Source organism: Neomonachus schauinslandi, chromosome 16 (genome assembly GCF_002201575.2).
Source record: "Neomonachus schauinslandi chromosome 16, ASM220157v2, whole genome shotgun sequence".
NCBI lineage: Eukaryota > Metazoa > Chordata > Mammalia > Carnivora > Phocidae > Neomonachus > Neomonachus schauinslandi.
The window spans coordinates 46,963,771-46,976,474 of record NC_058418.1 but is presented as its reverse complement, the minus strand read 5'-3'; the positions used below and the strand labels follow the sequence as shown (position 1 = coordinate 46,976,474).

The window sequence follows — 12,704 nt, the reverse complement described above, 5'->3', positions numbered from 1 at the left end:
TTGGGGTGTTGTGGTTTTGTAAATGATTTCAAGTAAAAATGGGAATTTACCCCTCCCTAGAGGGAGATTATACTGGAGTCAGGGAAATTAAATATCAGGAAGAACATAGTTGCCAACAAAATGCTTTATTCTACATCTCCTTCCAGTCCTCTCTCTTGCAATCCTACTTGCAGGGAGAAAAACAGCATCACAAGAATACCTGCAAACTGCAAACCAAACTTTTATTTACTCTCTGTTGTTGAGCCAAATACTGGTGGCTTTCCTACTACTTCATGTCAAAAATAGAGTGACGAGGGGCGCCTGGGTGGCTCAGTCGTTAAGCGTCTGCCTTCAGCTCAGGTCATGATCCCAGAGTCCTGGGATCGAGTCCCACATCGGGCTCCCTGCTCAGCAGTAAGCCTGCTTCTCCCTCTCCCAATCCCCCTGCTTGTGTTCCCTCTCTTGCTGTCTCTGTCTCTCTGTTGAAAAATAAATAAAATCTTTAAAAAAAAAAAAAAATAGAGTGACGACAGCACTTTTCCAATGGCATCTTATGAATCTGCTCCCCAGCCACTTCAGACTTTACTCCCATTCATGGACATGTTGATGACTTAATGGTGTTTTTTGCTATTAATCAGAGAAATTTTCCTTCTGTTGTATTAAGCTTCTAGCCAATAGAATGGTTGGAGGAAAGCATAAACTTTTAATTCAGACACTATACCCTATCCTAATTGGTGGTAAACTAAAATACAAATAGGTACTACCTCTCTGTGTTTCAGTAAAATCTCAAGTGATTAAAGCTAAATATACATTTATTTTCTTATTGGGGCTCCAATTCAAAATGTGCTCCTGGTTTTTCTTCAGATTTGTAAACTATTGATTGCCCAGTGTAAGAGCTGTATGAATACTTGCACTTCACTAAGGTTTAAAACCCAGGCGTCTGCCGCTAGTTCTGTGTTCTTATACGGGGTTTTCTCAGTGGTTGAGTTACAAAAATTGAGAATTTTCAAGTAGCTATTCCTCCTTTCACTTTTGAAACTTAACTCTGTTTTGCTCAAAAACAAAACAAAGGCCTTTTCCTGGAAATAAATTCATGACCCTCTTTTTGGGCATCTCAAAAAAAAAAAAGCTCAAGGTTAAGTTGAAAGAGTTGCATTCATCTTGATTGTAGAAGATCTCTGCTGCCTCTTGAAGCCAGAGTGAGACTATTTGCTTAAATTCTCAAGTTTGCTTTCTTGAAAAGTAAACACCATTTTCTGTCTTGAACTGAGTGTTTGACATGTTTGAATTTGATAGAAGAGTTAGACTTGAAGAGACCCAGTGGGCTAGAAGATAATGAGTGTGTAGTATATCTTCACCTAGCACCTTTTGGAAAGGGAGAATATATTTGTTTTGCCCTCTGTACGTATTTAGGATAGGTAGTGTGATAGTAGAAAATGGTCACTCTTGGTTTCAAAGAGCCAATAAAACATTTCTTCTTGTTTATATTAAAAGTAAACATTTACATTTGGGCCCCTTACTCTTGTCAAAACTACCATTTTTGTTTGTTTTTAATTTCTTCAATGCAGTAGGATTTTTCTAAACAACCTCCCCTGTTTTATAATTCAAGCTTACAACCCAATAAGTAGATTTTACTTTTTTATGTCTGAATTTCAGCATTTTTTGGCTAGCTTGCTTCATTAGCACGTGTGGTTTGGGATGCACTTTGCAGGAACACAAACCATGTGGAATAGCTCTGTGCTTGATCCACTAGAACATGTGTCTAAAGCACCAATTAGATTTGCAGTGGCCTTCCCCTTCTCAGACTTCTTGCCAGACTGCACTGAGCATCGTTTTAAACATGTTTCTGTTCCAGACCGCAGTGGTGAAGCTGGGGATTCTACTAAGTTCAAAAACACATGTCCAAATCCACAGTTAATTCAGAACATATTCATGTCATGTCAAGAAGTAATATTATGCCTTCCCGCCTCCCTTCTTTTGGCCATTAGGTTTACCTAACAATAATAATTTGTTGTGTAGCTTGGCTTGGGACATGCCACTAGACTTCAGTTCTGCACCTGTTTTCCAGAACTATTTCCTAGATTAATCTCCTCACTGTCCATTGCATTCTTTGCGTGGATAAAGGGACTTTTCAGTAGAACCATTCTAAAGCTGTAGATGTTAAAAGCTTTTTAAAATTATATTTCAGTAAAGCTGAAATTTTTAAAAATTGTTGCCAAACACATTAATCAGATATATCCTAGACACCACAACAATCTGAGTAGGCATGCCACTATTTTCTTTATAACAAATGTGTTTCTAAGTGTTCCTCTTTTTCTTCTAAATATAGATGGGAAATCAATAAGAAAATACCAGACATTCTCTTTTGTAAAAGTTGTTTGATATGAGAATAAAATACTTGTATAAAACAGCCACTTTCTTTGGAGCAGATTAAAGAATGTGCTGATGAACCAGTTGGGAAAGGTTACTTGGTTTCCTGCTTGGTGGATCACCGAGGCAACATCACTGAGTACCAGTGTCACCAGTATATCACCAAGATGACGGCCATCATTTTCAGTGATTACCGTCTAATCTGTGGCTTCATGGATGACTGCAAAAATGACATCAACATTCTGAAATGTGGCAGCATTCGGCTTGGAGAAAAGGTATCTATTATATTTATACCGGCTTCACCAAAGGGGTCCTACGAACTTGATGAAAGAAAAGTTTTGTATAACTGGCATGGGAAAAATTTAGGGCTGGAGATGGCCTTAAAGTGGAGGTCCAGACAGCCCCAAGATGTAAGGCTAGTTGACCCGTGAATACATTTCATCTGTTTGTAGTGTTTCAGTACTGTCTGGGAAAGCAGAAGAATCAGTATCAGCCAAGAGAAGTGTCATCTTCGAAATACTAAACCAGTTGCTTGTTACCTATAGCGTTCCCTGGCAAAGCATTTTGTTGTCTTGTGGGCAAAGTAGTTGGAGTAGGAGAGCCTTAACTTGTCTAACCTTTCTCTGCATATACCTCATTGCTGATATAAAAAAATTACTTAGTAAACACACTGGTATAAAAGAAGATATTTAAATATTAGAAAAGTTTAAGATATGTGAAGGTACTTCTGGCTTGTGAGAAGAAAGGTACTCTATAAATGTGATCTATTGCTATATCTTTATCTCGGAAGAACTAGTTTTGGTAAAGACAAGAAGGAAAATAACTACCTAGCTGACGACTTCTTTCTTAATTATGTGTGGTCTTATTTTTGTTCTTGTGAGTCTGTTGTCCAGAAGCTCACAATGGAGGTTTGGCCAGGTTTATTCTGAATTTGTTGGCTCAGCAAAATGAAATAAACTCCTGAGAAGTAACAGATGCTGGGGGAGAGGTGGTCTGAGGCATATGTCTGACATCAGCTATTAGTTGCCACTGCTCATTAATCTGCTCATTAGGAAATATGATGGGAAATAAAACCTTTTTGTCCCTTTGTCCTCTTATTTATTCATTGCCCCATGGTTTGCCCGCTTCTGTCACTGACATAGGGTGGGGGGCATGATGTTGGAATGCTGGAACTGCACACACCAGTTCAGATGACGATTTTAGGGCTGGTTATTGTCTGCCTGTCACCAAATACCCTTTCCTTCATACCAGCACAGGGCTCTGGCCCTTTCACAGGGCACCTCTGAGTCAGTCTTGAGAGCACTGTGAACTTGGCATAGAGCTTTTGGCAGCTAAAGAAAGGCCAGTTTTAATAAGGAAGGCAGATTTCTTCCTTCCCTGCAGACTCTAAAAATGGCACAAAAGCTTAAGCTACCCTAATAATTCAGGAAGCTCTTCTGACTTTATTTAGGTTGTTAGAGATCATGTCCAATTCCATATCTCACTCTTTTTAAAAGCTTCACATAAGTGTTCCAGACACATTTTTTTTAGGAATCAGTGATGACACTTTTCCATATTTGTGATTAGTGGTCTACACTGTAGAGTAGACCATTACAATTCACCTCTTTTTATAGTAGTTTTTCCCTGTTGACACCAAGATAATTGCTGGTTAGCTTCCCACTAGCAATCTGAATTGTCAGTATAAAACCTGCTTTCAACTGCATGTTTGAGTCATTAAGTCTTAGTGCCTGAAATAATCACAGAAAACAGTAGCACTAGAGCCCGAGAACCGGACGATGAGGATTGTTTGCCCAGCTTTGTAAAATAACAACAAAAAAAATGTTTCTATGGACCATCAAAATGCACATTTTTGTCATGTTTATCTTTTGCTCTACCTCCCGGTTAGGTGAACTTCTGTTTATACCAGGCCCCTATCCTGGGGCTTTCTGTATTTTGGGTACAAGAAGATAGATTCATGCTTGCACTCTTCAAAAAGCATGTTCCTTCCTATATAATCCACTCTGGTGCTACAGCCAAGTTTAAAAATGAGGGAGGCATGGCCTCAGCCCTTCTTACCTTTTCTAACTATAGTTCGTTTCTCTGGGGCCAGTTATTTAGATATGCAAATTATCCTAAAAATTAATGAATCAGCTTCTGGCTCGTCGATTTCAAATCTGCCACTGAAGCTTGCAGACTCTCTCTGTGACTGCCTTTGAACTGACTTCCTCCAAAGGTCAGAGGATCAGGGTAATGGTTCATCTGTTTGTACCCTGCCTCTGTATGAATGTAGAAGAGTCATGTGTCAAAACTGATTTTCTTAGGGGAACCCTCCTACACTGTTGGTGGGAATGCAAGCTGGTGCAGCCACTCTGGAAAACTGTATGGAGGTTCCTCAAAAAGTTGAAAATAGAGCTACCATATGATCCAGCAATTGCACTACTGGGTATTTACCCCAAAGATACAAAAGTAGGGATCCGAAGGGGTATGTGCACCCCGATGTTTATAGCAGCAATGTCCACAATAGCCAAACTGTGGAAAGAGCCAAGATGTCCATCAACAGATGAATGGATAAAGAAGATGTGGTATATATATACAATGGAATATTATGCAGCCATCAAAAGGAATGAGATCTTGCCATTTGCAACGACGTGGATGGAACTGGAGGGTATTATGTTGAGTGAAATAAGTCAAACAGAGAAAGACATGTATCATATGATCTCACTGATATGAGGAATTCTTAATCTCAGGAAACAAACTGAGGGTTGCTGGAGTGGGGGGTGGGGTGGGAAGGATGGGGTGACTGGGTGATAGACACTGGGGAGGGTATGTGCTCTGGTAAGCGCTGTGAATTGTGCAAGACTGTTGAATCTCAGATCTGTACCTCTGAAACAAATAATGCAATATATGTTAAGAAAAAAAAGAAGAAGAAGAAGGTAGCGGGAGGGGAAGAATGAAGCGGGGGAAATCGGAGGGGTAGACGAACCATGAGAGACGATGGACTCTGAAAAACTGAGGGTTCTAGAGGGGAGGGGGGTGGGAGGATGGGTTAGCCTGGTGGTGGGTATTGAGGAGGGCACATTCTGCATGGAGCACTGGGTGTTATGCACAAACAATGAATCATGGAACACTTCATCTAAAACTAATGATGTAATGTATGGGGATTAACATAAGAATTAAAAAAAACTGATTTTCTTTCAAAATGTTAATATATGTAAATTTGAGAACAAAGACTATATTAATAAAAATTTTTCTTTTTTTTTTTTTAAGATTTTATTTTTTTGAGAGAGAGAGAGCACATGAGAGGGGGGAGGGTCAGAGGGAGAAGCAAACTCCCCACTGAGCAGGGAGCCCGACTTGGGGCTCGATCCCAGGACTCTGGGATCATGACCTGAGCCGAAGGCAGCCGCTTAACCGACTGAGTCACCCAGGCGCCCCTAACTTACCCTTTTTTAACCCTAAGTAATTTTATTTTCCTGTAGATGGTGTGCTAGTGTGTAGTTTACCTCCCTTGATTTCATTCTTATTCAGTAATTAGCATACAGTGTTCTTTGTCAAATATTTGTATACATTTCAGTTATATAACTAAAATGGGCTGAACTGAAAATGCTCAGACTCGAGGAAACTGAGAAGATTACCTCAAATACAGTTATTTGAAAAAATTATCTAAAGTTAGGATGAATGAAAACATCTAATGGAGATGATGATACGGCCCAGCACCAATATGTGGTGCTACAATTGCTGTAATTATAATTAAATCTCAGATTCCTGAGGGGATCTCAAGCCACGATGATGCTGCCTTTCTTTAAATCCAAGAAGAAGCAAATGGAACCGTTAAGAAATATAATAGCCCTAAGTAGATAATCTTACTGGTGGTACATTTAAAACAGTTAAAGACCCTAAGTATACAGGGAAACACTTAGACTCATTACATGGAAATCATTTCTTTACCCTGTGATTCCAGGACTAAAGGCTAAATCTAAATCAAGAATTGACTATCAGATTATTATTTTCAACCCCTTTTATGTTATTGCTAACAGCCATCTAAGTAAGTTATCATGGGCTATTAAACTTTGGTATAGGATGTTGTTTTATAAACTAGGATCATGTTTATAATAATCTCTTGTATACTGTAAATAGTAAGTGTCTGATATGTTTCTATTGAAATGTTTGTTATCATAGGTTTCTTTTTTCTTTGGGAAATGGAAATGGGTAGGCCTCGCCTAAGTGGGCCATAGTCAGACAAACTTGAGTGTCACTCATTAAATTAGGAAGAAAAAGTAAGCCTTATTCTGGAATTCTAAGGTTTGTGTCGACTCTCCTCTCTGTCCTTATCTTTTTGTCACTTGTCTCTCAGAGTCTATGTATCTTTTTTTTTTTTTTAAGATTTTATTTATTTGTCAGAGAGAGAGCGCAAGCAGCGGGGAGCTGCAGGCAGAGGGAGAAGCAGGCTCCCTGCTGAGCAAGGATCCCGATGCGGGGCTCGATCCCAGGACCCTGGCATCATGACCTGAGCCAAAGGCAGCCGCTTAACTGAGGGAGCCACCCAGGCGTCCCAGAGTTTGTTTATGTTATTCAGAATTGCCCTCCAAAAAACCTTTATGGTCCTCTCAGGTTTTTATGCATTTAGAATCATACAACTAGTGTTCAAGGTTCAGGTACAGATAGAGAAGAGGAGGTATGAGAATCTGCTAGGAAAGTGTTCTTCCTAACCTTTTTTGGGTCAGCAAAATTTTGAAAATTTAATGAAAGCTGTGAATCCTTCTCAGGAGAATAAATAACACCCACATAAAAATTTTAGGAGTGTCCTAGAACCCCAAGATCTAGAAAAATAAATGATGGACTGTTAGCTGGGCACCTTACTCTCTGCAACCCAAGACAAGTTGATAAACTCCTCTAGGCCTGTGTTTACTCTTCTGCACAAGAGATGCCACAGCTTTTATCTCCTCTCCACAGGTATCATAGGAGAGAACATGGACGTTTTCATGGAAATACTTAGAAATGAATGTGCTATTAAACAAATTGCATTACAACAAAGTTTAGAAAAAAAACTGTATACAATTTTTGTTATTGTTGAAATTTTGCTTAAGGTAGATGTTTCCCGGGACTCCTGTGTGGCTCAGCCAGTTAAGCGTCTGCCTTCAGCTCAGGTCATGATCCCAGGGTCCTGGGATTGAGCCCTGCATCGGGCTCCTTGCTCAGCGGAGAGCCTGCTTCTCCCTCTGCCTGCCGCTCTCCCTGCTTGTGCTTGCTCGCTCGCTCTCTGACAAATAAATAAAATCTTTAAAAAAAAAAAAAAAAAAAAAATCAGATGTTTCCCTTCCTGGTTTCAGGAATCTTTTTATTACATACAGATGATTTCATAGACACCGTATTTTACTATAACAAGATTGTGTGTGTGTGTGTGTGTGTGTGTGTAAATAAGAGATAGCATGTACTTCTGCTGCTTTGGTTTGCTGTATTTATAGTTATACCTCTCAAGTTTTTGAAGCATGTCTTCTGGGTATAGCAGATTGGGACTCTTGAATAGAAATATTTAGGGGAAATTTCTCATATTTTGAGTGAATGAATGCTTGTGGTTGCTACGGGGATGATACAGTGTACAATTAAAGATAATTGGATGGTTTTACGAAAGCTCTCAAACTCAGTTTGTATAAAGGGTGGTAATCTCATTAAATCGTATTAAGATAAATCCAAAACATCAAAGTGAGTATTACAATACAAATTGTACATATTGGGGTTTTTGTGGACAGTATGGAGTAGAAAAATGAAGAAAGAGGGTCTCTGTAACGCCTTTTCTCAGTGGATTTGGGGTTGTTTTTTTTAACATGAATAAAAGCATTATTATTGGGGAAATACCTCTCACCTTTTGAGGTCAATAAACAGATTTCTGCAGTGTTAATTCAGTATTGATACGAACCATGATCAGAGCATTGGGCTGATGTAAATTCTTAAAATTTTTCTGACATTTAAACAAAGAATTCAGGTTTCTATTTCTAGTGCTAACTAAACTATATTTAAATCTCCCAGGATCTCTCTTTCCATTTGTAGCATGCAAGTATTCTATTCTAACAGAAGATCGTTGAGGACATTTTCTGTAACTTCCACAGTGTGGTTGGTTCCCACCTAATTTCTCAGCAGAATGTCAATAAGCCAACTATATATTGAATTGAGGGGGGGGGGGTTTTGTTTGTTTTTATTTTTTTTAAGCAAATGATGTTTATTTAAAACTCATTGTGGTGAGAGTTTTACAATATTAGTACCCTTGCTATTTTAGGATGCACATTCACAAGGTGAGGTGGTATCATGTTTGGAAAAGGGCCTGGTGAAGGAAGCAGAAGAGAGAGATCCCAAGATTCAAGTCTCTGAACTCTGCAAGAAAGCCATTCTGCGGGTGGCTGAGCTGTCCTCAGATGACTTTCATCTAGACCGGCATTTATATTTTGCTTGCCGAGATGATCGGGAGCGTTTTTGTGAAAACGTAAGTCAGCTCAGAAGCTGTTCTTCTCCTTTAAAGTATTTTCTAATACTCTAGTCTGAAATAAAATAAACCAGCACACTCTCCCATGTAGATAAGGCAGTGAAATGGAAGGCGGAGTTGTTCCCAGGAAAACAGAGAATGATGTTAGATGTTCAGCCTTGATGATTTAACATCTAGTTAACAGTTGGCTTCTGACAGTCTCCACACATTATTTTTTCTACTTTATCTCACTTTTCAATTTTAGTTCTTGGAAGTCTATGTTATTTATATACAGGAATCCTGTTTTACCAGGGAATCCTAACCACACCTATTCCATGTCTAAAACTGCCATATTACATGTTATATGTTTTTGGCTAAGATAAATAAAACAGCAGGTGGCTAACTTTTAAAACTAAATCCTTGATTACTATCTGCAGACCTTACAGAAGACTTGCTAACACTTTAAATAGAATTATCTCCATCCTTACAACAAAGAACTGAGAGTAACTTGTGTATACTCCCACCCTCTGCTGTTTTGAATTAGCAGCTTTAACCATCAGAGCCACTGATTATGAGTTTTGTTGACTCCAACATAAAGTCGTAAGAAAAGACTCACAGACACTTCTCTTGGTTCCCTGAGTAACAGTGTATCTGGGAACAAATGACAATAGCCAAGCATAATGGGAAAATTTTTTTCATCTTTCCTGCAATCACTGTTTTCTTCCAAAGGCTACTAAATGTTATAAATGGCTGAGCCATTTGTTCAAAGGTGCTCACATTTATAATAATTTAAAGAAAGTTCTGTGTAAAATTGTGGATAGTGCCCAGCATAACTACTTAGCTAATTGTCATCATCCTCATCATCATGTGTATGTTCCATCTTACAGACGCAAGCTGGGGAAGGCAGAGTGTATAAATGCCTCTTTAACCATAAGTTTGAAGAATCCATGAGTGAGAAGGTAAGTATTACTTTGAAACAAACCAATATTTTATTCATTTCTTTAAAGTTTTTTTAAATCCTCTCAAACAATATTCTTATAAATTCATATCAGAATATAAATGACTGATAAAGCTTACCCTTTTCAGAGGCAAGACACTTGGCTTTTAGTTAGAGAACCAAAGCATATTTTGCTTAAGCCAAGAAAATGAAGCTTTGTGATATCTAGACATTGGGAAGCCAATTGGGAATCAATTTGGGGAGTAAAATTGGAGAATTGTGTATCATAGTCACACTGAAGCCAGCCCTGCATACTCAGGAAGCTTAGGCCAACCAAACCAGTGTGCTTTGCAGGTAATGACCTATTTAATTTTTCAGCAGCTGTCTCATTAAGCATTCTCAGTACTATTAGTCCTCTGTCCCTGGATGAATGCAAGCATCTTTTATGACTTTTAAAAAGAAAATTACTCTCGGTTGTGCTCTCCTGCCATTTACTTTCCTGTGCAGCTGAAGAAATGTTTCATTTCAGTTGCTTCTATCATTTACTACTGAATAATCCTGTAGGCTGTAACACAGCATAACACAGGGTGTTATGTCAGCTGAACCTGGCTTGAGGGACATTGTGAAGGAGAACTTGGTCAGGCCGCTGTACCGGAGCCCACCAAGGACTCCTGTGCGTAGGACGGCAGCTCTGCTATTGCAGCAGCCGTCAGCAGCTCAGGGTAGGACCCCAGGCCTTCGCCAGCCCTTCAGCCTTACCTCTTCCCACACTAGTTTCGCACAAACTAACAGCACTAACACACGAACACATACTGTGTTCGAGTCTAAACGAATTTCAAGGTAGGCGTTTTGGTGACGGCTGGAGTTGTTGACATATACTTGGCCACGAGCCTCTGCTGGTCTTAGAGGCCCCTGTGAACAGCAGAACCACCTGAGTAGTCTTACAACTCTGTTGTTGCACTCCTTATTCAGTGTCGAGAAGCACTGACGACCCGCCAAAAGCTGATTGCCCAGGATTACAAAGTCAGTTATTCGTTGGCAAAATCCTGTAAGAGTGACCTGAAGAAATACCGGTGTAATGTGGAAAACCTTCCGCGGTCCCGGGAAGCCAGGCTCTCCTACCTTCTCATGTGTCTGGAGTCAGCTGTGCATAGAGGTAAGAGTTCCTTTCTTTTTACCCTTTTCCGTCCTTTTCGGATGTATATTCTTTTTTTTTTTTTTTTTTTTTTTTTTAAAGATTTTATTTATTTATTTGACAGAGAAAGACAGCGAGAGAGGGAACATAAGCAGGGGGAGTGGGAGAGGGAGAAGCAGACTCCCTGCCGAGCAGGGAGCCCGATGCGGGACTCGATCCAGGGACTCCAGGATCATGACCTGAGCCGAAGGCAGTCGCTTAACCAACTGAGCCACCCAGGCGCCCCTCGGATGTATATTCTAAAGCCTCTTGTACCTATAGATGTTCTTTTCCTCCTGCATTTGCTCTTTTGGGCGCACCTGGGCCTTGCAACTTGGGAACCTTTCTTTAAGCATAATTCCAGGAACTGAAGGCTTGGTGTCCCAAAGCCTTGTTAAAGGCTCTTTCTCTTAGCTCAACAATCTCCAGTTTTGTTTTGTTTTTTTATTTCTTTATTTGAGAGAGAGAGAGTGAGCGCGAGAGAGAGAGGAGGAGCAGGGGGAGAAGCAGAGGGAGAAGCAGACTCCCTGCTGAGCAGGAAACCCAAGGTGGGGCTTGATCCTGGGACTCTGGGATCATAACCTGAGCCGGAGGCACACACTTAACTGACTGAGCCACTCAGGTGCCGCATTTTTTTTTTTTTTTAAGTAAGGTATATTTCTCAAATCCACTCATTTTAATTTTTTTAAATGCATAGTCAACATTTTTAGCAGAGTCAGGGTAGCATAATGATTTAACGTATGAGCTTTGGGTCAGAGAGATAGGGCTTTAAATTAATGGCTGTATCATCAAATTAACTGGCTGGGTGGCCATTGTTTACATTTCTTAATCTCTCCCCAAACTCATTTTTCTTATCTATAAAACAAAAATAATATTTATAGTGAGGAATTCTTATGAGGATTGAATGAGGTTATTTGGAATAGCACTTAGCATTAAATAAGTGATAGGTACTGTTATTCTTAATAACACTGATGATATTAGGAAACTAAATAGAAACTTTTGAGTCCAAAAGTCAACCCCTGACAAAAGAACCAAGATCGGCTGTATAGAAGATCAGGGTTGTCTTTCTTAATATTGGCTATAAGCTGTAAAAATGAAATGCCCAGAGACAATTGGCTAGTGATTAAAAAGTTAAGTGGAAAAAAATCAATCATTAAATAAAACTGAAATTTTGATCAATTTTTTTTTTTCATATCTGGAGAGTGGGAAAAACTCCTAAGCTTGAAAGCAATGGAATAGCACCCAGGGACAGTGCATGGTCTTGAATACCAAACAAAGGACATTTTGGAGACAATTGGAGAATGTTGATTATGGTCTGGATATTAGATAAAATTGTCCAAAAATGGAAGAGTAGAGATTATTGACTTGTAAAAGAATATTGTAAAATGGTATACATAATATCATCTAATTTGGGTATTTAAAAAAAAGAGTTAATGTTCTTAAACTGCAAATTAACAAGAAAAGAAAGACTAAATACACGGCCAAAGGCTATGTGCAGATAATTTAGAAAAGTTACACAGATTGCTAATGTTAAAAAGATTGACCGTATTAAGTGTTGATAAGGATTTGGAAGAACTGGACTATTGAACACTGCTGATGGGAAGTTAAAATAGTACAACCATTTTGGAAAATAGTTTGCCAGTTTCTTGAAAGTTAAATATACATCTACCATATGACCCAGCCATATTTACCTAAGAGATATGAAAGCATATATGCATATAAACTCTTATACATGAATGTTCATAACAGCTTTATTTGTAATAGCCCAAAACTGGAAATGACCCAAATGTCCATCAACAGTTGAAGGG

General features: G+C 39.1%; 1 protein-coding gene across 1 annotated transcript in view; it reads left to right on the top strand.

Moving 5' to 3' along the window:
* Positions 1-12,704, top strand: part of GLG1 (golgi glycoprotein 1) — a 160,500-nt gene that overhangs the window by 113,796 nt on the left and 34,000 nt on the right. The window contains exons 4-7 of the mRNA XM_044911309.1: positions 2,409-2,624; positions 8,603-8,806; positions 9,673-9,744; positions 10,695-10,878. Coding sequence (XP_044767244.1) covers positions 2,409-2,624; positions 8,603-8,806; positions 9,673-9,744; positions 10,695-10,878 — 676 coding nt within the window. The remainder of the gene's footprint in view (positions 1-2,408; positions 2,625-8,602; positions 8,807-9,672; positions 9,745-10,694; positions 10,879-12,704) is intronic.